At 50.4% G+C, this 26,898-nt stretch overlaps 1 protein-coding gene across 3 annotated transcripts; it reads left to right on the top strand.

Annotated features, from left to right (window-relative positions):
* The first annotated feature begins 5,648 nt into the window (after nt 1-5,648).
* LDB1 (LIM domain binding 1) lies at nt 5,649-19,003 on the top strand. Of its 3 annotated transcripts, none has more exons than XM_045568541.1 (11): nt 5,649-6,037; nt 13,950-14,052; nt 14,180-14,224; nt 14,330-14,405; nt 14,506-14,608; nt 14,763-14,935; nt 15,424-15,546; nt 15,783-15,866; nt 15,959-16,082; nt 16,289-16,437; nt 17,147-19,003. In XM_045568541.1, exons 1-11 carry the CDS (start codon nt 6,013-6,015, stop codon nt 17,375-17,377), a joined length of 1,236 nt encoding a protein of 411 aa, XP_045424497.1. In that variant the 5' UTR covers nt 5,649-6,012; the 3' UTR covers nt 17,378-19,003. The 3 variants fall into 3 exon arrangements, with proteins under 3 accessions (XP_045424497.1, XP_045424499.1, XP_045424500.1); XM_045568543.1 differs by having other exon boundaries at nt 16,289-16,431; XM_045568544.1 differs by lacking the exon at nt 5,649-6,037 and adding an exon at nt 11,327-11,420.
* Nucleotides 19,004-26,898: the final 7,895 nt, after the last annotated feature.

Below are 26,898 nucleotides of genomic sequence, written 5' to 3' on the forward strand. Positions count from 1 at the left end.
TGCCAACTTGCCCTTTGGGAAGATTGTATCAAGATAGGTTCCCACAAAAAGTTTATGAGAAAAGAGAACCTCTTTTTAGGTGTTTCTTAATCTTTGGGGTAAATTAGTATTGTCTTCCCAAATAAGCTCTAAAAACCACAAATTTGGAAACTGAATCTTGTTCACAGTTTTCTCTATAAAATGGTTGTATGAGGACCAACAATAAAGTTTATTTCCAGTAAACTTAGAAATAAAGTTGATTATGAGAAACTAGCAAGAGCAATACAGATAGCATGATTTTTCCTCTATGGAACAGATATACTCTTTTTTTTTTCTTTTCTTTTTTTTTTTTTTGAGACAGAGTCTCACTCTGTTGCCCAGGCTAAAGTGCCATGGCGTCAGCAACCTCAAACTCCTGGGCTCAAGCAATCCTCCTGCCTCAGCCTCCCAAGTAGCTGGGACTACAGGCATGTGCCACCATGCTCTGCTAATTTTTTCTATATATATTTTTAGTTGTCCATATAATTTCTTCTTGTTTTTTCAGTAGAGACGGAGTCTCACTTTTGCTCAGGCTGGTCTGAAACTCCTGACCTCAAGCGATCCTCCCGCCTCGGCCTCCCAGAGTGCTAGGATTACAGGCCTCAGCCACCGCACCGGGCCAGAAGCAATATACTCTTAAAGATGCTCTGTAAGTGTTGGTGGTTTGGGGAACTAATTATAGTGATTAAGCTTTGAGGAAAGAATGGAGGTAAAAGAAAGCAGAACATTTTGCCATTTTTGTTTTATTCAGCATCTGAAGAAATAATCTATTCAGATAAGGCTGGTGGCTAGATGGAATCTACTAAAAAAAGATGAGAATGGGGCGGGTGCGTTGGCTCACGCCTGTAATCCTAGCACTCTGGGAGGCCGAGGCTGGAGGATAGCTCCAGGTCAGAAGTTCAAGACCAGCCTGAGCAAGAGCGAGACCCCGTCTCTACTAAAAATCGAGAGAAATTAGCTGGACAACTAAAAATGTATAGAAAAAATTAGCCAGGCATGGTGGAGCATGTCTGTAGTCCCAGCTACTTGGGAGGCTGAGACAGAAGGATTGCTTGAGCGTGGGAGTTTGAGGTTGCTGTGAGCTAGGCTGACACCACGGCACTCTAGCCCAGGCAACAGAGCGAGACTCCGTCTTAAATAAATAAATAAATAAAATCAGATTCCTAGATCCTTCTCCAGAAATATGTTTTATTTAGTTCATCTGAGGGTGGGGATTGCTACATGTTTAACAAGTTTCCTGGGTGTTTCTTATATACTTTGAGAAACTGCTTTGGCAGAGAAAGGAATAGTGGTAGTAAATGGTGATGGTGATGATGATAGAAAATGGACAAGAGGACAAGAGTCATGTGCGGGGGGCAAGAGAAGATAAATCCTGTGAAAATTCTTGTAATCATACAACAAATGTTAAAGGACACATACTAGTTTCCAGGCACCGTGAGATGCTAGAGACACAGCCATCAATGAGACATACATTATCAACCATCTATTTGGGAAAAGATTCATCCTTGAAAAACAGAGCAATGCCATTAAGTATTCGAGGGAATTTCAAGGGTGAGAAAAACGTGAGAGAAAATATAGAAGGCCAAGGTCAGGAAAAGGCAGTTGGATAGGAGAGGTTCTAGGAGCTGGACAAGCAGGGAGCCTACGTCTCTTGGAGTACACCTAGCCAGTTGCTTCTGCTGTCTGCCACTTGTGGGACTCCTCTTTGCCCGTTTCCTAACTCACCTCTTCTCAGTACCTCTACTTTGCTTCATCGTCTGTGTCCAGAGTCCACGTTGCACTAATGACTGGTATTAAAACATACTTGGAGCTGGGCAAGGTGGCATGCACTGGTAGTCCCAGCTACTTACGATAGGAAGCTGAGGCAGGAGGAACAATTGAGCCCAGGAGTTCAGTGCCGGCCTGGGCAACATAGCAAGACTCTGTCTCTAAAAAAAAAAATACTGAAATGTCACTGAATTGATCTCTTTAAAACTGGTAATTTTATGCTATGTGACTTTGACCTCAGACACACACACACAAAGAATAATGCGTTCTTTTTTTATTTTTATTTATTTATTTACTGAGACAAAAGTCTCGCTCTGTCACCAGGGGCTGGAGTGCTGTGGTGTCAGCCCAGCTCACAGCAACCTCAAACTCCTGGGCTCAAGCAATCCTCCTGCCTCAGCCTCCCAGTTAGCTGGGACTACAGGCACCAGCCACCATGCTCAGCTAATTTTTTATATTTTTAGCTGTTTAGCTAATTTCTTTCTATTTTTAGTAGAGGCAGGGTCTCACTCTTGCTCAGGTTGGTCTCCAACTCCTAAGCTCAAGCAATCCTCCTGCCTCAGCCTCCCAGGCTAGGATTACAGGCGTGAGCCACTGCACCCACCCAATAATGGGTTCTTATATTCATTGATTAAAATTAGCTAAGCCTCCAGTCCTCCAAGACATTGTCATTAAGTTAAAGACCTTCCACATAGGCTCCACCCCCTCCCTACCACATCCCAAGTCTATCTGCCAGGTATCTGTGACTTCTCTTCCCATTTTTGCCTGTGCCACAATTCCCAGAGATATTCCAAAGATGTTCTACTCTCCCTCCCCAGGTCTGATCCATAAAAAAAGTAAGGCAGGGAGTACAGCACTAGGTCAAGTGCTTTTTAGCTGTGTGACCTTGGGCAAAGTTACCTAACTTCCCTAAGCCTGGCTCCTCTAGGAGTCAAAATCACTTTCATCACCCATTCAACAGTATTGAGCTGGTATTTCCTTAAAGGAAACTGGGCCACTAGTTCAGCTAAGATGTCAGTGGGAGTGAGAGGGGTAATCTTTCCAGAGAAGGTGAAGCTAGAACTGAGGTGTTAAGGAGGCATTAACTGGTTAATAGGTGAAGAAGAGGAAGAAGAGTGTTTCCTAGGAAAGTTCAAAAATGCACTTTAGGCCAGTCTGGCAGTGAGCTTGAGGCCAGGAGTTCCAAATCAGCATGAGTAACATATTGAGACGCCATCTCTACAAAAAATTAAAAAAAAAAAAATTAGCTGGGTGTGGTGGCACAAGCGCCTGTATTCCCAGTTACTTTAGAGACTGAGGCAGTAGGATTGCTTGACTCCAGGAGTCCAATGCTGCAGTGAGCTATGATCATGCCACTGCACTCCAGCCTGGGTGACAGAGTGATACCATGTCTCTAAAAAAAAAAAAAGACTTCAGTTTTCTTGCTTGTTCAAGGAGGTAATAGCACCTTCTTCCAAAGGTCCTCATGAAAAGTAAATACAAGATTGCAGGTGTGAAGCACCTAGCACAGTGCCTGGCCCTAGTGCATGCTCAACAAATGTGGTTGTTTTCTTCCTCCCTTGCCTTCCACCTTCCATATGTGTAATCTAGGGAGAAGGGAACCTCGGATTCAGAAGAGGCAAAGACCTTTATAGGATGGGTTGTAATCCCCCCTTGTCTACCCAGATGATTAGTGATCACCATGGAATCTGGACAAGCTAGTTGTTTGGAATGAATGGCCTTAGGGTTAAGTGCTCACAGGATTTGAGGAAGGCAAATTCAAGGACATTAGCGAGAAAAAGGGGTCAAAGGAGTTGCCCCCCAACCCCAACACCATCTCAAATCATCCTGCCAATCCAGCTCCATCCTGACACTGTTGAAATTACAGATAATCTCAAAAAGAGCAGAAAGGAACTAATGTCTATTGAGTACTGACTACATGGCTGGCACTAGGCTAGGTGATGGGGTATACATTATCTACTTTGAGTCTCATCAGACTGTAGGTACTGATTATAGAGAGTAAAGGTAGAGCTCAGAGTAGAGTAGTGAGCTCAGGTCATTCAGCTAGTGAGGGGCAAAGCTTGAATTCAAACCTAGGTATCCAAAATTCCAAGCCAGTATTCTTGTCGATTTAGGTTCCCTCTACTCCTCCTAGTGCTGACCTCTGTTTGGGAGAATGTGGGGAGGAGGTGAGCCCTGGCAGGGGATGCTGCTAAGGAAATACTTGTGTGAGTGTGGATGGCTTCAGTCATGTCCTGAGGTGGTGAGGTTGAGGAAAGCTGGGGTCCGAGAATCCACAACGTGGAGCCTTCCTCCCCAGCCCTTCCTCAGCATAGGAGAGGAAGGTCCCCATTCCTAGACAGGCCCTCTTTCAATCCCCAGACCCTGCATCATTTCATGCTCCCTCAGCAAAAGCCTAAGGTAGAGAGAAGTTTTCATAAACACTTAAGCCTCCACATCTGTAATCCTCCCCTAGGCAGTCAAGGCGGCTGTGCAGACTCTGAGCCAAAGTGAGGGAACCAAACAGCCTTTCAACCAATTCCCCTCTAAGTAACAAAGGGGAGAAGCCCCTACCCAGTCTGGGCCAGATACCCTAGAGAGAGGGGACACTAGCCCAGGTCCCCAGCCTCTACCCCTGGAGCCCACCCTGAAACTTAAAGAAGGGAAGCTAGCAGCTGGGGACCCCCGGGAGGGAGGGGGCCAACTCTACTCCAGGCAGCTCCTCTCGTCTCCCTCCTCCTGGCTGATAGGTATTTCCTGTTTATTAGGCAGCTGAGGCTAAGCTTTTGGGAAGGGATGGAGATGGAGCCCCTCCCCTCCTAGGGCTGGGTTGGGGAGTCCTTGAGGAATGCCTGAAGGTTGGGAGGCTCCTCCCTGGGGAAGGCGTGTTCCCGACATTGACCGTTCAGATCATTCCCTCACCGTCCCCCCGACCCCTGACCAAAGCCTCTACGGGTTGGGGGTACTAGAGGGGTCTGCTTCCTGTTCTCCTCAGTCTCCGAAGCCCTCAAAGAACAGCTTCCAAGAGGGGAGGGGAGGAGAAGGGAGGGGATGGCGGGTGTGGGGAGGAAGGCGCCAAAGCTGGGTGGAGAAAGGGGGGAAGGGAGGAGAGTGTCTTGACTGATGCGTCAGAGCCAGCCAGAAGGAGGGCCTGTGTATCCCCCCTCCCCAGTCCAACCTGGTGGTCATTCCGCAGTCCCCTCCCCCCAGCAAAATGCAGATCCCTTAGGCGGGGGAGGGCGGGGACCCCACTTAATTAACCCTTTTAACTCTCAACCCAACTGGTTTAGCAGGCAAGGGAGGAGTAGTTAATTCAGGGAGGGGGTGAGTGGAGGGTTGCTACAAGAATTAGGATACTACTCCTTTTTCCCCCCAACCAGCTTGGGATAGGGACGCAAAACAAGGGGTCTTCAGAATAAGGCTTGGGTCTCAGCAGGGAACACAGGCAGGGGGTCAGGAGTCCCTTTCCCCTCCTGGAACGCGGCCCCGGGTGGAGAGAGAGCTACACCTCACCGCCCACCCTGGCTCCGCCTTCCCCAGTCCCGGCTCCCGCTCCGGCTCAGCTACGCTCCCAACCCAGCGCCACCCGGAGGACCGACACCGAGTGTGAGGCTTCGCCTCCTATCCCTCCCCCTCGCCCTTCCTTTCTGGGGTCTCTGCCTCCGTCTCCTTTTTAAAAAGCTGCGTCACATGCATGCCGTTCCCTGAACGCTCCCGGCCCCTCGCCGCCCGCCGCGCGGCGCACGCACGTAGCCTCTAGCTGCGCGCTCGCCCGGGTCACTTTGACACAGCTCTCCCCTCCCACTAGCAGGACAATTAGCATATTAATAAAGCCCGGCCCAGCCGGGCTGGGGCTGGAGAGCCGGCGCCTGCGAGAGGGAGAGTGCGAGCGCGAGCGCGAGGGAGAGGGGGGCGAGCGGCGGCGGCGGCGGCGGCGGGGAGGGCGGCGGGAGCGCACAGACACGCACACGCACACGCGCACACACGGACACACACTCCGGGGACGCACACCCGCGCGCACACACGCAGAGGCAGCTCGCCTTCCTGCCTGGCTTCCTTCCTGTCTGCTCGGCGCCTGACAGGCCCCTTGCTGCAGCCAGGGGCCGCCCGCACCGGGCCGAGGCCGGGCCGGGCCGGCGGCGAGGGCAGCGGGGGCCGCAGGCGGCGGCAGCGGCTCATGCCCGGCCTGTCCCCGCGAGGGGCGGGCACCGTGACTCGGCTGGGCCCCCAGCGGCGGGCGATGTGAAGATGTCAGTGGGCTGTGCCTGTCCTGGTGAGTGGGGCGCGCGGCCGCCTGGCCCCTCCCTGCCTAACCCTCCCCGCGGCCCCCTCACCCTATGTTTGGCTAGAACTTTGAGGGGCGTCGATGGCATGGGGGAGGTAGGGGGCTGTAAGGAGCATGCGGGGCCTCGGTCTGGCGGGGAGGGTTTTTCCCAACTCTGTAAATGCGCAGCAACCCAGAAGCACGGGGAAGAGAGGCTATGAGGGTAGCTTATGTGTATGTTTTTTTTTTGGGGGGGGGAGGCTAATTGGGGAGGGGCTTGGGGGGCTGAAATTCTCAGAATTCCAGGTTGTTAGCCAATCAGAAGTGACTCTGGACTTTTGACCCCCCCCCTTAGGTCATCATAGTGTTGTGATTGGCTGGTTTGGGTTGCTCCCCCCTTCCCTGCTGCCTATTGCCTGTGACACCCCCCTCATGCTGTTTCTGAGGACCCTGTTTGCAGGGAGGTATTGGTTGGGGCCCATCTTGTGCCCTCCAACTTTTCCTGCCTGTTGCCAGGGAAGGATAGCCCTCCTGAGGGACAGGAGGTATTCCTAGGGGATGCCAGATAATTGGGCCCTTGGGTCTGGCATCTCTGCCCTAGTGGGAGGGGGAATGTGGCAGCCCCAGGCAGGCCAGAAAATAGAGTAATTTATGGAGAGGTGAGCTGGAGGGAGCAATTGCTTGATCCCAAAGTGAGAACTTGAGAGAGGACCCAGGCTCTGATCCCTGCCTGTCCCAAACACATACCAGTTCTTGCCAGGGACAGCCTGGGTCTGAGTTTTTTCCTGGAGGAGGAGAAGGTCTACTTCACTGCCAGGAGGAAATAAAGGAGCCATGTGACTGGAGAGAGAGTCTCCAGAGAGCCTCAGAACACACTGTCTGTCCCCATCCCCAGGACTCTGGGTCCTGGAGTTGACCCTCCCACCCAGGCTCTAGTCAGCTTTCTCCTGGGAGTCAATGTCTCTGAATCTAGCCTGGTATGGACCCTTCAGCCCTCCAGATGTCCTGTTCTCTGGAAGGCCCATACTTCACAACTGGACACCCCACCACCACCACCCCCAATCCCCAAGGGAAGCTGTCAGTGTGGAAGCTTCCTTGGAAATCATGTGATGCAGGCCAAGTTGGGCTGGGCACACACTTCAGGTGCCTTCTGAGGCTGATGTTTAAGGGGCTGGGGCCCTGAGGGAGGGCTACGAGAGCCTGAGGATCCTACAATATCTGAGTATGGGAACCCTGGCTCCTGCTGCAGAGGGTGGGGGAGAGAACGAGAGGGAAGAGCTTGCCAAGCTGGAATCCTGCCTGGCCCCATCATCTCCCCTCCTACCAGCTTGGTGTGCATGTTTGTGTGTATTTTCTCCTTTATAATTGCCCCATGCTGGGTACCCTGTTCAGATCCTTCTATGCTCTGAGCCCACCCCAGGGCCCTGACCCTCCATCACTGTACATGAGCAGAGCAGAAACTAAGACTCTGAACAAGCTAGAGGGCTGAATCTTAAATTTTGATTCTTCATGCCTACAAATAGTGGGGAGGGGATATTATGGAAAGGTTGTCAGGCTGGAGGTAGATGGGAGATTGGCCCTGAAGTTGGGGCAGGGTACCTGGGTCCAGTGGGAGGAGAAAGTTTCCTCCTCAGTCTCTTTGGGAACAGCATGGGGACAGGAAGAGGATGCATGCCCAAGGGTGTGTGTGTGGGGGGGGGAAGACAACTTCAGTCAGTGCCCCAAAAGGCATGTTCCTTTTGTGCATCTGGTGGCCTGACTGAGGGTGAGGGTGTAAAAGATGGCTTAGAGTGAGGAGTCTTTTTCCTGATTGTGAAGAAGCTTTATGGATTGATGCCACAGAGGATGGATGGAGGTTAGACTTCAAGGAGAACCACATGGGAAGAGGCTTGAAAGTAGACTGGAGGTGGGGAATGGTAGGAGCTGGGGTGAAAGAGGGGACTAGGCTTGCATGGATGGGTGGAAGCACATGCCTGAACACAAGGACATCGTGGCAGCATGTGGCAGTCCAGGCCCAAAGACCTCCTCCCCACCTTAAGCAGCCCTGGGGTGAGGGCTAAGGCGCCCTGGCAGGCCGCCTGCCGCCTGCCTGCCTGCCTGCCTGCCTGTCTGAGTCTCTCCTTTGTGCTCTGCTGTCTCCGAGCTCCTCCTCCTCCCCCAGCCCGGCAGAGACAGCACATGCCCCACACATGTGACTGAGGGAAGCCAGAGCACACGCAGACCCACACACATGCACACGAGAAAACACCACAAGATACACACGTACACACGCCCAGATCCCATAGTGCTCCTGGGGTGGGGAACAGCTTCTGGGGCTGAAATGACAATGACCAGGAGCAGGGAGAACCTTTGCTAAGGGGCATCATCCTAGGCTAGATGCTGAGGAGGCCAGGGCCTGCCTGGGGCAGCATGTGGCTCAGAAGGGTTAAGGTAGGGAGGAGTAGGGGGAGGGGAGGAGGCAGCAGTGGTGGCGGCTGGGAGCCAGGAGAGGAGGATGGCAGAGCGCCAGGCCAACGGGAGGCCGGGCACAGACAAAGGAAGGGGGGCAGGCACACTGGAGGCCTGGGTCAGGGAGCCCCAGGGGCCCGGGCAGGGGGCAGTGCTGGTACCTCGTTCTGTGGGCTGGGGCTTGTTGCTGTCCTTTGAGGCCCCATCTCCAGGAGGAGTACTCTCCCTCATCATCTTTGTCATTCTTTGCTGCTTCCCCCACCGCCAATTTTAGGGCCTTATAACTCAGACTTGCTCTCTTTAGCTGGACCTCTTCTGCCCCTGTGCAACTGGGGGAATTGGGTCAGAGAAGAGAGAGGAGGAGACTTGCTAGAGAAGAACAAGGAGCAGGCCTGTTTTGGATAATATGCCAGAGTCTTGATACATCTTGGCATTGATACATTCCCTTTTCCCCACAGTGGGACAGGAGGGCCCTTGAAGTTCCCCCATCTGAGGAGACAGGCTGGGTAGGGGTTCTGAGCCAGAGCATTTACCCATCCCCCCACTCCCCATGTGGACAGTCATTTGAGGCCTGGAGAGGGCAGGGAGTAGGAATGGCTGCAGTGCCCCAGGGCTAGGCTTTTATCTAGTGGGTTTAGAAGCCCAGGGTTCCGGCCCCAGGCCCTCCTGTCTCAGTGTGATCTATTAGGATCTGTTAGGATATTTGGCTCTGTGTGCAATAAGGATCTCTTGAGGTACTGCCTGTGAATGCACTTTGGAAAGTTTAAAGGCAGGAAACAAATGACTGGGAGTTGTCCTGTGAGTAGGGGGAGGAGTGTGGCTATCCCTGGTTGTAAATTTGGGAGTCAGTGGGAATGTCTTAAGTCGTGGTGGTAGGCTGTATGTTGCAAAGTCTGACTAAATGGCATAGATTTTAGTATGTTTGTGAAAGCTGGGATGTATCATATGACCATGCTGTGATGAGGAAAGGTGTGCAGGTTTTCAGGGAAGGTGGTGGTGGTTTATGGGTTAAGTCTCTCTGTAACAAATGATGAGGGTATATATGCGATACAAATGATATATGTGATAGTCTGCCACAGGTTTAGGGGGTATAACACAGTTTCAGGGTCTGTGTTACGGTTAGGGTGCATGAGTGTTACAGGTCCCAGTGTGTATGACTGTGTGTGTGTACGTCCAGGGTTTGGGTATATTTAGGGCTTACAATAGATCATAGGTTGAAGAGTGTATTAGATATGATTTATGTGAAAGTGAGATGTGTTATTTATGTGTGGAGGATGTTCACACAGCCAGGTGCAATATTACTGCACAATTAACCAGTGTGTATGTCATGAGAAATCCTGTCCTGGAGTTAGGTGTAAATATAGTTGGGGATGGTAGTGGCAGCAAATAGAGGAGAAACATTGAATTTGCAAAGAAGGAAGTAGGAGGTCCCAGCACCCCTTCCTCTGGGGATGTGTGTGTATGTATGTGAGAGAGAGAGAGAGAGAGAGTTTTCCTTTTCCTATCTGTCTGGGAGTAGGGCCTGGGCCACTACCCAAGGTTTAGAAATACCCTCTCCTTTGGGTTGCCCCCACTGGACTGGAAAACAAGCATTACCCAGTAACTCTTTTTTTTCCTAGGGTGGTGGGAAGACTAGGGCTCTTCTGAAAACCCTTAGTTGGGCAAGTTTGCCTTCCTAGCTCTGACAAGGCCTCTTTCCCTGGCACCCACAGTGTCTTCAGTGATGGTGGTGGGAAAGGGGGCTTCCTGTTAAGGAGGATCTAAGTCAGGGCTTGGAACTTAGCTGGGTTGGGGGCAGGGAAGCCCAGAGCGTCCCCCTCCCTCCAATCAGTGTTTACAGGCAGAAGTCAGAAATGTGTCTCTGTCAAAAATAACACCCTGGAGCTTCCCCCCAGCTGCTCTAGGATTTCACCAGGGGTACCTAGGGTGGCAGCCCAGGCTAGCCTTCAACCTGAGAGATCAAAGGGCAGAGGAAGAGAGATTTGGGGGCAGTTTGGAAGGTAGTTTGAAGATACTGGGAGTCTACAGAGAAGAGTGCACCCTCAATCCCTGCCTGTGGCTTTGGCTCCCCTGCTCGCTCCTGAGCACCACGCCTTGGGGTTTGGGAGTCGCGGGGGTGGGGGGCAGCCTGCCTTTCGCTCCTAGCCCCACCAGGCCTCCCCTCCATCCAGGTCTCTACCGGCCCAGTCCGTCCCTGTCTCTCCCAGTCTCTGTCTCTCTTTTGTTTTTCTCAGCAGTCCCTCCGTCCCAGCCTGCCTCTCTCCCTCCCTCCCTCTCTCGCTCTTCCTCTTTCCTCGCAGGGAGGGGGCGGGGCCGGTGGGGGCAGCTCCACCCTCCGCCCGCCCTGGGGCCTCATTCTGAGAGAGGCTCGGAGAGGGCGAACGGGGAGGGAGGCCGGGAGAGAAAGGGAGGAAAGGCAGGGAGCCGGCGGCGCTGCGTGTGTGTCTGAGTGTGCGAGTGTGAGTGAGTGTGAGTCCGGGCCCTGGCTCTCCTGGTGCCCCCAGCAGAGGGGCCCGGTGGCTTGGGGAGGCGGGCGGGCTGCTCGGAGGCAGAGGCAGCGAGAGGCGGCGGCGGGGAGAGCCGAGGAGGAGGAGGAGGAGAGAGGAAAGAGCGGAGCAGCCATTGTTGAGGGAAACCTTGCAAACAAAGAAGGCTCCGGACTCCCTGCGGCCCTCTGCCACCCAGGCCGGCCCCCTGGTCCCCGGCCCCCGGCCCAGTGGCCATTGTAACTTTCCCCTGGTGCTGTGGCCGCCGCGGGGCGGGCCGAGGCCGTGCGTGCGAGTCTTTGTGCGGCCGGCGGAGTGGAGCTCCCAGCCAGGCCTGCCTGTCCCACTCGGGACATGAGCGGCTGAAGTTGGCCGCCCCTCAGCCCTCACCCCTGCCAGGGTCCCTCTGGGCTTCCAGCCGCTCCCCGCACCTCTCCTGGCTCCCTCAGTTCTCCCAGGTAAGTCTAGGCACCCTGCAAGCCTGTCGGGGGTGGGCGGAAGTCCCTTAGTCTGGCCCAGGGCTGTGTGCTGGCTGGGGAGAGGTGCCCCAGCTCAGAGAGGTCGGGGCTCATAGGCCTGCTGACCTATGGTCAGCTCCAAAGGGAGGGGGCCTGCCCTCAGTTCAGCCTGTTACCATGGAAATGCCCAGCTGGAGGTGCCCCCCTCAGCCCCAGGTCGCAGCTTCCATCCTGAGAAAACTTTACTAGTTCTTGGCTCTTCTCCTCTCCCGCTTCCTAAAGGCTCCCATATTGCTAGAGGTGGGAGGGGGTCTATGTCTGACTCCAGGGCTGGATGACACATCCCCTCCACCCCCACCTTGCTCCCTCTACCCCTGCTGCTGGGGACAGGCAGCAACAGGGACAGATGGTCTGGGTGATGTCCCTCCCCTTCTCACTCCCAAGCCCTTGTGCTGGGGCTACTGGGAGTTGCTGTGGCTCTGGAGAGATGCTGAGTTTGTGTCCATTCACTGGAGGTGTAAACAGAGGCCTCAGAGCTCTGGGCTTTAGCTCCTCAGATCTATTACCCAGCCCCAGACAATGCCTGTCTGTTCTTTAGAGAGAGAAAAGGAGGCTCTGAGGGTTTTTTCAGCATTGGAGAGGAACCCATGTATCCTGCATCCCTTCTCTTCAGGTTCTTGAGCTGACAAATTTCTTCTTCAAGTTTGCCCTGAAACTAAGGGGGCAAGAGTAGTTTTGCTTTTGGGGAAAGGGATGTCTAGTTAGGAAACGAGGGCCAGGTCTGAAAAATCTAGACTCTGGGATTCATTGCCCAAGCCTGGCCTCTGGTGGGCTGTATGAGCTTGGGCTTTCTGTGTGGCCTTAGTCTCCCTGTCTGTGGAGTGGAGAGACTTGGGAGCTGGGTGGGGACTGTCTCTTTCCTGAGACACAAGCTCAGTCCAGACTGGCATGGGAAGGCAGTGTGTGCTGTTCTTGGAACATGTGGACGTGCAGTGAAGGCCTGTTTCTGGCACCTTGATCCTGCCCGAGGCTGCTGGGTTCCAGCCCTTGATAGGCATGTTGGGGCGAGCTGAGGGTGGAAGCCTGCTAGGCAGGATGGGGCACACGTGTGTGCAGGCACACACTGGCTCTGGCTCTTGGCACCTTCTGGGACTGTGCAGTCTGGGCCCCTCTGGGACCCTCCTTTTGCCTACATTGTGAGGAGGGGGCCCTGGGGAGAGAATTAAATGACACATGTTGGCATAGGTCTTCTTTTGTCTCTTTCCCCCAAGGAACAAAGTAGATTTTGTATCTAAATTGGGGAGGGGGCTCAGATGTAGCCAATATAGTTACCCTACCAAATGCAATCAAGTTTTTGGGACCTAAGGAAGTAAATATGGTTGGGGTCAGAATCTTTGGGTGTGTGCCTCAGTTTCCCCTCCTATCTTGTGGAGAAGGGAAACATAGAGTTGCAGGGATACCTGGCTCATACCTGCTATGAATTTAGCACTTCTTCCAGTCAGGAAATGGTATGCCAGGAAATGTATGCTGCTAGATGAGGTAGAAGAGGGGACACATGCACATGCAGATACACACAACAGAGATCCCTATCTAGTTTCCACTTGCTACCTAGACTGAGCCCCCTAGAACATAGCCTCCTTGCCGGGCCCCCTATTTTCTGTTTGTAAGTAGAGTAAGATCCAATGGAGGCTCATCTACTTCCCTCCCTCACTGCAAGTGTCAGAAGAGAAAAGGGGTTGAGGCTTTGGGTTTCTGGTTTGGAGACATTGCTCTGCCCATGGTGGGTGTGGGGGCTGGGCTGATAAGGGAGTGGCCGTTGTTGGGGAGGCAGAAGGCCCAACTGGTTATCTGGTGGGTTGCACCCAACAGGCACCCACCCCCCTTTATCTTTCTATCCCCTGCTCTCCTGAGACCCTGGGGGTGGAGGAGGGGCAGAGAGTTCACAAAATCCCCCTTTCTCCTCCCCTACCTTGGTCTCTAAAGGGAAATAGAGGGGTCAGATGGTAGAAATAGTGTTAGGATGTGGGAATTAGATCTGAGCTCAAGTGCTGGCTCTGCCAGTTACTAGCTTTATGATCTTGGCAAGTTCCTTTGAGCCCTCAGTTGCCTCGTCTGTAAAATGGGAGTGTTATAGTCAACCCTGCTACGTCACAAGGTTGTTGTGATGATGGAATGAAACTATGTAGATAAAAAGGGGGATTATAAAAATTAGATTTCTAAGTTTGGATATTTATCTATGATATTGACATTTCTTCTCAGGTTCATTTCCTCTTCTGTCATCCAGGGCTCAGTCAAGTTAAGAAGTGGGGACTTGGGTATGGGCTGAGTACTCCTAGTTTCTTAATAAAATGAGATTGGACCCAAATTTAAAAGGAGAGATAGGTGTTCCCGAGCCCCTCCCCAGTCCACCACTCTCTTGTTGCAGTCAGGCCAGGGGGCTCCATAAGACCAGTCCCTATCCTCACAGTCTAGCAGGCTTCCAGGAGAGCTCCCAACAGGGGTTCAGGGAGATCCTTTCTTCTCTTCTAGGTTGTTCCTCAAAGTCATTCAAGCTGTACTCGCCGAAGGAGCCCCCGAACGGCAACGCCTTCCCCCCCTTCCATCCCGGCACCATGCTGGATCGGGATGTGGGGTGAGTCTCTTGCCCACGTCCTAACCCTTCTCCAGGTGGGACCCTGCCTGGAAAGGGAAGGGAGTGACTCCTCCCCAAATAATTCCTGTCTTCCACCCCCATTCTCATGGCCTCTTCCCTTACACAGCCCAACTCCCATGTACCCGCCTACATACCTGGAGCCTGGGATTGGGTAAGTGGAGTCCAGTGGGGAGGAAGGTACTTTCTGTTGGGTGAAGGCAGAGGTGGGGGGAGGGGGGAGACTCTGCTCCTAGTGACCTTCCTTCACTTCCCCCAGGAGGCACACACCATATGGCAACCAAACTGACTACAGAATATTTGAGCTTAACAAACGGCTCCAGAACTGGACGGAGGTATGGCCAAGGGAAAAGGGGCTGGGAGCTGGAGGGCTATCTGGGCACCCCTTTGGGATATCTTGTGATACATAAACACAGACCTCCCTGTGTTCCCTAGGAGTGTGACAATCTCTGGTGGGATGCTTTCACAACTGAGTTCTTTGAGGATGATGCTATGTTGACCATCACTTTCTGCCTGGAGGATGGACCAAAGAGATATAGTGAGTGGCTTCTGGGGGTCCTATTGTGAGAGTATATAGCTCCTGTATGGTTCTAAGGTCTGGAAATGCCAAGGGATCTTTCTTGGCAGGGGAGGCATCTGCATGGCCTCTTTTGTGGTCCCTCTGTCCTGAAGAGTTTGTCCCATCTCTACAGCCATTGGCCGGACCCTGATCCCACGCTACTTCCGCAGCATCTTTGAGGGGGGTGCTACAGAGCTGTACTATGTGCTTAAGCACCCCAAGGAGGCATTCCACAGCAACTTTGTGTCCCTCGACTGTGACCAGGGCAGCATGGTGACCCAGCATGGCAAGCCCATGTTCACCCAGGTCAGCAACCCAGCTGGATGTGGAATACTGAGGCACCTGTGTTTGATTCCCTTCCTCTGTCTAAACATGTACTCACAGCTGTTCCACAGGAAGGCATAATGGGCAGTGGCAAAATAAGAAGGGAGGGCCCACATGCTGCAACATTCAGTAAACGTTTATTGATTTTGTATGTGACAGTTTTCTGGGCCCCAGGGGTACACGAGTGAAAAAGAGCCTGTCCTCATAGCACTTATAGCAGATGGGTGTATCACTAGCTACATGGGGAGAGGACAAAGGTCTGTTAAGCTTTTCTATGTGTGTGTTTTAAAGGCCAGGGATGTGACAGGTATATGGGGTCAGGGAGTGCTATGACAGTTATGCACAGTTATGTGCAGGTGGCAAAAGTGTATGCAGTGGGAGAGTTGTGAGCAAAAGGGAGGACTGTAACAGGGACACTTTGAGGTATGGCACATGGGGAGGGGGCAGGGTTGTGACAAGCCTGTCCCCAGGTGTGTGTGGAGGGCCGCTTGTACCTGGAGTTCATGTTTGACGACATGATGCGGATAAAGACATGGCACTTCAGCATCCGGCAGCACCGAGAGCTCATCCCCCGCAGCATCCTTGCCATGCATGTGAGTTGTGGGCAGGACCCAAGATGCAAGGGTGAAGGCAGGCAGTGGGAAGGGTGGAATGAGGCCTGCCATTTCCTGACTGTGACTTTAAACAGAAGGTTAAGATTTCTTCGTTTGAAAAATGGGTTTCATACTAGCCCCTCTTCTCTGTCAGGAGGGTCATAATGCTCAGATGATAGGGCAGGTGAGCAGAGGCAACCCAGGTGTCAGTGTTCTTGTCTTTTCTCCCTCTCTAGGCCCAGGACCCCCAGATGTTGGATCAGCTCTCTAAAAACATCACCCGATGTGGGCTGTCCAATTCCACTCTCAACTACCTCCGAGTGAGTCTCTGATTACCCATTTTCTACCCCATCCCATGTGGTCCCAATTCTGTGTCTCTTCGCTAACAAGCCACCTCTTGGTCTACCCTCAGCTCTGTGTGATACTTGAGCCCATGCAGGAGCTCATGTCCCGCCACAAGACCTACAGCCTCAGCCCCCGCGACTGCCTCAAGACCTGCCTTTTCCAGAAGTGGCAGCGCATGGTAGCACCCCCCGGTGAGTGCCTTGCACTGTCTGTTACCAGGATCTGACACCACTTACCAAGGCTGTATCTTTATCTCCTTATGAAGTTCCCCCTGCCCCTTCCTTGTTCCTGGGTCTACAAGATTGGGATCAGGGTAGGCTTATGCTTCTTAGGAGCCAGAATGGAGAATAGGGGGCCCAGGGCCCTCTCCCACCTGAGTCTCCTTTCCCTGGCACAGCGGAGCCTGCACGGCAGCAGCCTAGCAAACGGCGGAAACGGAAGATGTCAGGGGGCAGCACCATGAGCTCCGGGGGCGGCAATACCAACAATAGCAACAGCAAGAAGAAGAGCCCAGCCAGCACCTTCGCCCTCTCCAGCCAGGTACCTGTAAGCATCTCGGCTTTCTTCTCTCTTCTGGGCTGCCCCACCACTCACCCTTGACCCTTGTCCAAGCCTGAGCTCACTAGCAGGCATAGAGGCAAAGACAGTTTTCCCCATGTACTCTGCCAGCATGGGCTGACTCCTTTCACTGATGAGAAAGTCCTTGTCAGGCACACATGTGGTGTGGTCACACAGACTCAGCATAGGAAGTTAGGGCATGAGACTGAGACAGCCAAGAGAACATACGGACGTTCAGGACAGACAGTTTAGGGTACACAGACCATCAGAGACACACACACACTGATAGAGGGACACACAGACCTGAATGTTTGTGGATCTAGAATACATACACATGCACATGTACACACTTCCCTCCCTTGTGTTTTTGATCTGCTCCCTGTCTTACATGTGGACAGAAGTTTAGGAGCACCCTAAAATTTTGGGGAGATGGACTAGAGAGCTAGGGGAGTAGACTGACTTCTCCTCCCAGAATTTAATGGATATGGGCTAAAGGCTGTGATGCTCTGGTGTCCTTCAGTGGGAAGGATTCCAGGAGCTGAGGGTGTCAGAGGAGTGGGGTTTTAAATTTGGGTCTGAGGAGGGGGTTGGGGCTGTTGAGCTTCCAGGGTGGGTATTGGGGCTCTGGGGGTATCTGCTGCCCTGGGCCGGGCGAGCCCCTGCCCCGATTATGTTTGGGGACCTCCGCCACTCTCAGGATGTGATGGTGGTGGGGGAGCCCACCCTGATGGGCGGGGAGTTCGGGGACGAGGACGAGAGGCTCATCACCCGGCTGGAGAACACCCAGTTTGACGCGGCCAACGGCATTGACGACGAGGACAGCTTTAACAACTCCCCTGCACTGGGCGCCAACAGCCCCTGGAACAGCAAGCCTCCATCCAGCCAAGAAAGCAAATCGGAGAACCCCACGTCACAGGCCTCCCAGTAAAGGCTCTGCCATGGCCACCCAGCACTCTGCTGCCCCACCCCTTGCAGCCCCAGGGAGCAGAAGATAGAGTGCAGAGACTGAGCATCTAAAATGGGCAGCCTCCATCCACCCACTTCAGGGAGGAACTGGACTCGCTGGGGGCAGGTGCCAAGATTTGCCCCTCAGTGGCCCAGGGCTGGGCCTGGCCCCTGCAGAGCCTTTCGGGGGAAGGGGGTACTCATGTGGATGCCTACATGGACCCTGGGTCTCTGAGAAATGTCCTGACCTCCCCCCAGGGCATTTGCCTCCATCCTCACCCCAGATTCTGGGTTCCCCATCCTCCTGACTTTACCCCTTTCAAGCTTGGGGTTGTCTGTACCCACAGCCCTTAGGGACTTAAAGTTATGGGGCTTGGTCAAATGCCTCTCTCCCTAGGCGACTGGTAGTAGAGGGGTAAAGTTCTGGGCTCCTTCTCCCTTCTGCTACTTATCGTGGCTCCAAGTTTTTTAAAAAATAATATTATTAAAAATGTAAGTTTAAAAAAAAAAGTCACTCATGTCCCCCCTCTTCCCTCTATTAAAAGTCCAGCTACCTCCCTACTCCTGGCAGATGGAGGGGCCCGGGCCCAGGTGGGAGTGAGAGTGGGGGCAAGGGGATATGCATACCATTTTATACAGTTTGAGAGCTTCAGACCAAGGAGACACTTTGCTATCTCTCTTCCCCTTTCCTCTGGGTGACTAGAGTTGGGGAAGACATGCCGTGGGGTAGGGGGGCCACGATGGCCACATCTTTGTGACAGCCCCCTACTGCTGTCTCTGTCTGCCCATCCTCTGGACTCCTGGCCTGCCCTCCTAGTGCTTGTGACTCCCTCTGTCCCAGCCCTGCCCCCACCCATGGTGTGTATATTCCTTACAAGTCCTCCACTAGAGCAGCTGTCTTGGATGGGGGGAGGGCGAGGCTTCCTCCTATAGGGAGCGTGGAGGGAAGGGAGCAGCCTTGTTTGTCGCTGTATTTTTTTGTTTTGTCTCAGTTGGGCAGGCATGGGATGGGAGAGGGGCTCATCCACTCTCTTCCAGAATACTCTTCCCCCAACCCCTCAAGCTTCATATTTAGTCCTACCCTGCCCTCTAGAGAGGGGAAGGAGCCACTGAGGGTGTCTCAGCTCTAAACCCACCAGGGAGAAATAGGCCTCTGTTCCCCCAGCTGAGGTAGAGCATCTTCATCTCCCAGTATCCCCTCCCTCTCCTTCCTTGTAGAAGGGAGGAGGAGGCGGCAGCCAGGATCCTCAGCTCTTCTTCACAGTTGGACATGTGGAGGCTTAGGGCCAGGGTGCTGCCAGGAGCAGGGTCCCATGAGGCTAGGCCCAGCTCTGTGGCTTTGCTGCCTTTTCCTGGGGCCAGTCCCAGGAACTGTTAGTACCACCTCTCTCCCAACTCTTCCCCTTGGATTCTGGGGTCCCCTACACCCTGTTTCTTCCACTCCAGCTGCCACACTTTTGGAAGGGTATTGTGTCAGGAGCTGAGGGGAAGGGGTGAGGAGGGTGGATGACCCACCCCAACCAACTGTAATGCCTTTTTTTTTTTTTTTTTTTTTTTGGCCATTTGAGTCATGTATGGTACCGATCAATAAAGAGACTTTTTGGTTTGAGAGTGTCCTGGTTGGTCATTGATGCCTAATAATGACTCAGTCCAAGGCAATCTTTTCCCTATCCTTACAGTTCCTAAGACAAGTCATTGGGGAGGGGATATGAATTAGACCTCTTTACTCTCACATTTCCCCTCTTTAGAGTTTTTTCCCTGAGTCACACCTTCCCCCCAGACCCTAAAATTTGTACCCAGATGTCCCAGCCTGGCCCCATCTCCCTAAAAAGTTGAGGGAGACTTGGCTTTCCTAGTCTCCCTGCCTCCCCGGCCCAGGACTGCGACTGTTGCTTCTCACCCTTAGCTGTCTGGGGGGCTGCCAGACAGGTGGCTCTCTTGTGGTTCCTGGGATAAACAACCCTGGAATTAGGCTTTAAGGGAGGGGTGGGGGAAGGGGTCCTTGGCTAGGAGGGGGCTTGGGTTAGAGGATCGTAGAAAGTGGGAGACTCATTTTTTCATCAATGAGATTCCTACCCCTACCAGGCCTCCAGCCTACCAGCCCAGCTGAGACCCAGTCTCCCCTGGTACTAAGGTCCCTGGGTGGAGGATTAAGAGAATGGCAGGATTGTTTGTTTCCTTGCTGACTTTGGGTGGGGGCACTGAGGGAGGAGGGTACCTAAACTCTGTTGCTAGGGGCCAGTCTGAGGCTTCAAAGGTAGATGGAAGGAGAAATAGGGCACTTTGCAGACTCCTTTCCCGGTGGTTACTCTCCAAATCCCTTCCTCTCTACCATTAAATATTGGCAAGATAGGGAGACCATGCTGTGGCTTGGAGATGGGGTCTTAGCTCCTATAAAGCCCCCTACCCAGTATCCTTCATTTTCATCCCAGGCAGGGGAAGCTGAGGCCTCAAACCATTCCCCAACTAAGGCCTCTGGATCTGAAGTAAAGCCCAATAGACCTGCACCTCCACTCTCACCTCCTAGCTGGCAGGAAGACACCAGAAGAAAGGACTACATGGCCCGCCCCACCCCTCTCCGGCCTACATAGTTACCTTGGCCGCCTCAGGACCCCAGGACTGCACTTGCATCCCTCCCTCAACTCCTTTGTAGGGCTGGCCTGACTGAAGGACATTTACTGGCCAGCTGTCACCATCAGCTCACCCTTACAGTGAGCTGCAGTGGGTCTGTGTCTGGCACCGGGTATACATCGGGCCTTGTAGCCTGAGTGTGTGTCAGTGTGTGTATGTATGTGACTGCTAAGCTGGAAGGGGACCTAGATCTGTGTGTGTGTGTCTATAAGGGAGTACATATGTGTGTGAGTATGCATGCAGGCATCTACATGCATGTGCTTATGTATTAGTGTGTTTCTGTTGGTGAATTCATTCATTCATTCTGCTAGTATTCACTGAGCCCTCTGCAGGTGCCAGGACCATTCTAGGTGCTGGGTCTATGGTGTTGAACAAGGCAGAGAAGGCGGGACTGCTGGGTGAGTGGAGGCTGTGAGTGCACAGAAGAGGGTGTGTTGTTAAACGCGTGGTTTGGCAGCGTGACTGTGTTGGGTTATGGGGTTGCTGGGCCAGTAGTTGTGTGACTGTTGGGCATTTGCAAATTCACCTCTTTTTGTGTGTGTTTGTAAGGGGGAGGGGGACGGTGGTCAAGGGAAGAGGTAGATTGCCAGGCCGGGACCCTGCCCTCTGGAACCCTAGACCTGGCTCCTCCCCACTTGCTCCCAGCATCCCCTCTGGGGAAAGCCCCTGGTGTAGAGGATTTGCTGGGGTAGGGGAAAGGAGAGGCCCTCTAATGCCCTCATGCCTTTTGTTTTGAGGTATTGGTATGGGCCCTGTCTGAAGAGCTTGTCTCAGCCTGATCATGTACCCCAACCAGGGCTCCTGAACCCAACCCCAAACCTCTGTTCCTTCTCCCAGACCCCCAGCTCAGCCTGGCCCCAGTTCATCCCCCATGTTTCCTGACCCAGTCTGATCTAGCCCAAGTTCCAGCCCCTTTCCTAGGATCCTACTCTAGTCCAGCACAACCTCCAGCACCTCTTTTATACCCTTAGCCCAGTCCAGCCTGACTTCTAACCCCATCTCCAAAATAGCACTGCAGCCACCCAGCCCAGCCCAGTTCAGTCTGATCTCAAGCCCCTTTCCCTAAGGTGAGAAACTCTAAGCTGCCTTCCCAGGGCCTCCCCAATCCCTTTTTCACAAAGTAGGGCCTTTCTTGGGGATTGGTAGAAGTAGAGGAGAGGGTAAGGGATTAGAAACTATAGCCTGGATGAAGAAGGGAAGAGAAGGCAGGGAGATGTGGGGCAGGAGGTGCTGAGGAAGGCCCAGCTGTGCTCTGGGCCAGGCTGAAAGGAAGGGAATGCATACAAAGTTTTGAGTCAGCGGCCCCCTAGATACAGGCTGGATTTCAAAGATGCTGGTTTTATCCCTGCTGGCTCTAGCTCCCGATACCCAGAGTGTTGATAATGACTGTAACTGTCATCCGTGTGGCACTGTCCCATTCTCTCAGGAGCCCCCTCTGGCCTCCACCAACAGAGGCCATAGATGAAACGACTGGGAGACCACATACCCTGCAGCTCTTAGCCTGGGACAGGGGAAGCAGAATGGGAAGCGGCTATTTTCCCACCGATTCCAGATCCCATTTCCTAAGGTGGCTAAACCTGGATTACTTCTCTCCCTGCTGCCCCACCTCTAGGCCACCAGCTCACTTCTCCAGCAGGAGAATCTAGGAATAGTCCCTGGAGAAAAGTCCCAGAGAGGCTTGGGGGAAAAGGATCTTTTCCCCATCACTGCCAATAAGTAAGGCAGCCTGGAGGAGGTAGGCATAATTTCTCTCCCTTGCCTTTAATGGACCTCAGGTGCACAGAACCAGATTAATAATAACCTTGGTTCATGAAACACTCTCAGCATTGCTCCATGCATGGCGCACATTTATTTACTTATAATTCTGTCATAAGAACTCATCAATATGAAAGCTAGGACCTTGGCAATAACTTAAGTCTAGCTACATGGTCCATCCATGCCACTCCCAAGATATCCATCATTCTCTTGTTTTCCTTTTATTTACTTAGCTATCTGTATTCCTAAAAATTTTTTGGACTGTTAAAACTTTAGTTATTTTTTACCTTATTATAAGGGAATACTGCTATATATAATTTTTGTTGGCTTATTTTTACTTAATATTACTAAGATTCATATTGTTGCTATGTATGGCTTGCAGCTCACTCATTTTGAGGATTGTATTAATACAATATTTCATTTGGTGACTCTACCACAGTTATTCATTCTCCTGTCACTGGACGTTGGGTTGTTTCTAGGTTTTGGCTATTGTGAAGACCACATGTATGAACAATTTTATTCGTGTCTTCTACAGTACTTATGCAGAGTTCTTTTGGTTATATTAGGTATGATCTCTGTGAACTCATGTTCCTACCTCTGAAGCCCAAGTCTGAGTGCTTTTACTGTGGCAGGTCTAGGGTTAATTCACAATTAAAACATTTATTGAGTCCCTGCTATATGAACTGTATTTGGTCCATTCATTTATTCAGCCAGTCAAGCTAAATTTAGTGAGCACCTACAACGTGCCTGGAGCTGGAGACAGAACAAGGAAGATAAGATGGCATATACAGCTGGGTGGGGAAATAGATGTTAAACCATGGTCACATACATACATACACACACATGCAATTACAATTTATGATATAACCAAGTAGTGCAGGATGAACATGTAGTAGGGAGACAGTATTTAAACTGATGTGTTAAGGAGGGCCTCTTTCAGGGAGTGATGTTTCAGCTGGGACTTGAAGGAGGAAGAGGACTTAGTCAGGTAAAGAGTATAGGGAAGAGGATTTCAGGTGGAAGAAACACCACCTGATGCTAGAGAGTGCTTGGTGGGTTGGAAGATTAGAAGAAAACCCACGGGTTCTGAGCCTAGTGAGCAAACGCAAATGATGGCAGGAGGAAGAGGCTGGGGCCAGACTGGACAAGGCTGCAGTATTGACGTAATGAATATGATAGCAGTTAACATTCATTCTGTACCAGGTACTGTGAGAATATCAGATATCAAAATTTGTGAATGTTCAAGTCCCTGATATAAAAATGGTATAGTGTTTGCATATAACCTATGTATATCTTCCTGTATACTTTAAATCATCTCTAGATTATTTATAATACTTAATATAGGATACACGTTTTGTGAATAGTTATAGTCTATTGTTTAGAGAATAATGACAAGGAAAAAAAGTCTGAACATGTTTAGTACAGATGCAACCATCTTTTTTTTTTTTGGAATATTTTCAATCCATGGTTGGTTGAATCCACAGATGCAGAAACCACATATATGGAGGGCTAACTCTTATTTCCCATTTTATTTACACAGGGGGAAACTAAGGACCAGATAGGCCAAGCAACTTGCACAAGGTCAAAGAGCCAGCAAAGATTTGAATTTCATCCAAATGTAATGGACTGTCACTGAAGGATCTAAGGCAGATCATGCCTTCCAGAAACCCCCAGAGCAGGGGGAACGACAGACCTGGCCACAATTTGAGTAAAAAGCACACTTCAGGGAGTGGGATTAGGAACCTGTGAAGTGCTGCAGAAGTACAGGGAGAGAATTTTGTTTTGACCAAAGAGATCAGGGAAGGAAGACTTCTTGCAAAGGTGAAATTAGTTTTGATTGTTGGAGGGAGGTGAACCTGTGGTAGGTGATTTGGCAATAGCCAACAGATGGTCTAAGAGAGGAATAGCCTTAGAGAAGGCACTGAAGTGGGAAAGTCCAGACAGAAGAGACAATTGAGCAAGAGAATATGACTATAGCAGGAAAGGGGTCACTGTTGGTGTTCAGGGGAGAGAAGGAACCAGCAAAACTGTTCTCCACAGCCTTCCTAAATTGTAGACTAAGGCTGAGCAGTTGAGACTTAATTTTATAGAGAATGGGAAGCCACAGAAAGTTTTTGAACAGAGAAGTAACCTAGTTAGACCTGTTTTTTCAGTAAGATTAATTTGGCATAGTGTATAGGACTATATAGAAGGGGGACCAGTTAGGAGGCCTTGAGGTCCATGCTACTAGTAATTTAGAAAACCCAAACCAAACCAAACAAAAAGATCCCAACTTATAAAATAAAACAAATACAAGATTAAAAAATTAAATGTAACCAAATAAAATTAGAAGAAAATGAGATTAAATAGTATTTATCAACCTAAGAAGTAGGTGTGGGGTAATAACTTGCAAGTTTAAATACTATAGGGAAAAAAAAAAGGAAAACAGTGAATTTTGCCTTGATTAAAAAAAGGGAAAATAATGACCATTTTGACTACGTATAAATTTACAACTTTGGCATATGTGTATATAAAACCCCAGACAAACAAAAAGAGCAATAGATACACTGAGAAATATATCTGCAGCAAATATGATAAAGAGTTAAAATCTTGGCTGGTGCGGTGGCTCTCACCTGTAATCCTAGCACTCTGGGAGGCTGAGGCGGGAGGATCACTTGAGCTCACAAGTTTGAGGCCTGCCTGAGCAAGAGCCAGATCAGACCTTGTCTCTAGTAAAAATAGAAAAATTAGCTGCTTGTGGTGGCATGCACCTGTAGTCCCAGCTACAGGGAGGCTGAGGCAGGAGGATCACTTGAGCCCAGGAGTTTGAGGTTGCTATGAGCTGGGGTGATGCCACTGCATTCTACCCAGGGTAACAGAGGGAGACTCTGTTTAAAAAAAAAAAGAGTTAAAATCTTTTTGTTTAACTAATTTATGCAAAATAGGTTTGTTTTTTTAAAAGGCCCCTCAATAAATAAATGGATAAAGGATAATTTCACAGGATATACTAAGACTAAAACATAGAAATATGGTAACCATATGTATTTCAAACAAATAACCTAAAATTAATACTCATTATAACACTAATTTTAAATATTCTTTATTTACTTTGGAGACAGGGTTTTGCTCACTGCAACCTCCAACTCCTGGGCTCAAGTGTTCCTCCTGGCTCAGCCTTCTGAGTAGCTACGACTACAATCATGTACCACTTCACTGGGCTAATTTTTTAAACTTTTTTGTAGAGACAGGGTCTTGCTATGTTGCCTAGGCTGATCTTGAACTCCTGGCCTCAAGTGATCATCCTGCCTCAGCCTCCCAAAGTGCTGGGATTACAGGTGTGAGCCACTGCGCCCAGCCTAATTTTAATCTTTATTTTAGCAAATGCATATTAAAATAATGTGGCTCTTTTTTTTGTCTATTAAACTAACAAAGATATTTTTCTTAGTAAATTTAAAATATACATGTAACAGCTTTATTGAGATATAATTCACATACTATACAATTCACCTATGTAAAGTATACAATTCAAGGGCTTATAGTATATTCATAGTGTTGTGCAACCATCACCCACAATTGATTTTTTTTTTTTGCCCAGGGTAAAGTGCCGTGGCGTCAGCCTCACTCATAGCAACCTCAAACTCCTGGGCTCAAGTGATCCTCCTGCCTCAGCCTCCCTGTAGCTGGGACTACAGGCATGCACCACCATGCCCAGATAATTTTTTCTATATATATTTTTAGTTGTCCATATAATTTCTTTCTATTTTTAGTAGAGATGGGGTCTCGCTCTTACTCAGGCTGATCTCAAACTCCTGAGCTCAAACGATCCACCCGCCTCGGCCTCCCAGAGTGCTAGGATTACAGGCGTGAGCCACTGTGCCCGGCCACTCACAATTGATTTTAAAACATTTTCACCACCCCAAAAAGAAAATCTATATCCATTAGCAGTCACTATATATTTTCCCCACTTTCTCAGCCCTAGGCAACCACTAATCTATAATTTTGCCTATTCTAGACATTTCTAGACATTCTAGTCTCTATAAATTTGCCTATTCTAGACATTTCATATAAATGCAATCAAACAATATATGGCTTTTTGTGACTAGTCCCTATGACTTAGCATAATGTTTTCAAGACTCATCCATGTTGTAGCATGTACCAGTATTTAACTTTCTTTTCTTTCTTTTTTTTTTAGAAACAGGGTAACACCATGTTGTCCAGGCTGGATTCAAATTCCTGGGCTCAATCGATCCTCCCACCTCAACCTCCTGAATAGCTGGGACTACAGGCACACATCACCACTCCCAGCTTAATTTCTTTTTATTACTGAATAATATATTTCATTGTATGGATATACATTTTCGTTATCCATTCATCAGTCGATTGACATTTGAATTATTTCTACTTTTTGGCTGTTATTAAATATGCTGCTATGAACATTCATGTACACATATTTGGTGGACATATGTTTTTATTTTCCTTGGATATATAGTTAGGAGTGGAATTGCTGGGTCATATGGTAACTCTATGTTTAACCTTCTGAGAAACTACCAGACTGTTTTCCAAAGTAGCTGTACAATTTTATATTACCATCAGCAATGTATGAAGGCTCTAATTTCTCTATATCCTTGCAAACACTTGTTACTGTCTATATTTTTGATTATAGCTGTCCTAGAATGTGTGAAGTGGTATCTCATTGTGGTTTTGATTTGCATTTGCTGATGACTAGTGATGTTGAGCATCTTTTTATGAGCTTATCAGTCATTTGTATATCTTCTTTGGAGAAATGTCTGTTCAGATCCTTTGCCCAATTTTACATTGAGTTGTCTTTTTATTATTGAGTTTGTTGTTTGTTTTTCCAAAACTTAAAAGACCATGGAGTTATTATTGAAGTTTTTTTTTTTTTTAGACAGAGTCTCACTCTGTCACCCAGGCTAGAGTGTAGTGGCGTGATCATAGCTCAGTGCAACCTCAAACTCTTAAGCTAAGGTGATCCTCCTGCCTCAGCCTCCTGAGTAGCTGGGAACACAGGCATGCACCACCACACCTGGCTAATTTTCTTTTTTTTGGTAGAGAGGGGGTCTCACTCTCATTCAGATTGGTCTCTAACTCCTGGCCTCAAGCAATCCACCCTCCTCGGCC

This window comes from Lemur catta, chromosome 14 (assembly GCF_020740605.2).
Source record: "Lemur catta isolate mLemCat1 chromosome 14, mLemCat1.pri, whole genome shotgun sequence".
Taxonomy (NCBI): Eukaryota; Metazoa; Chordata; class Mammalia; order Primates; family Lemuridae; genus Lemur; species Lemur catta.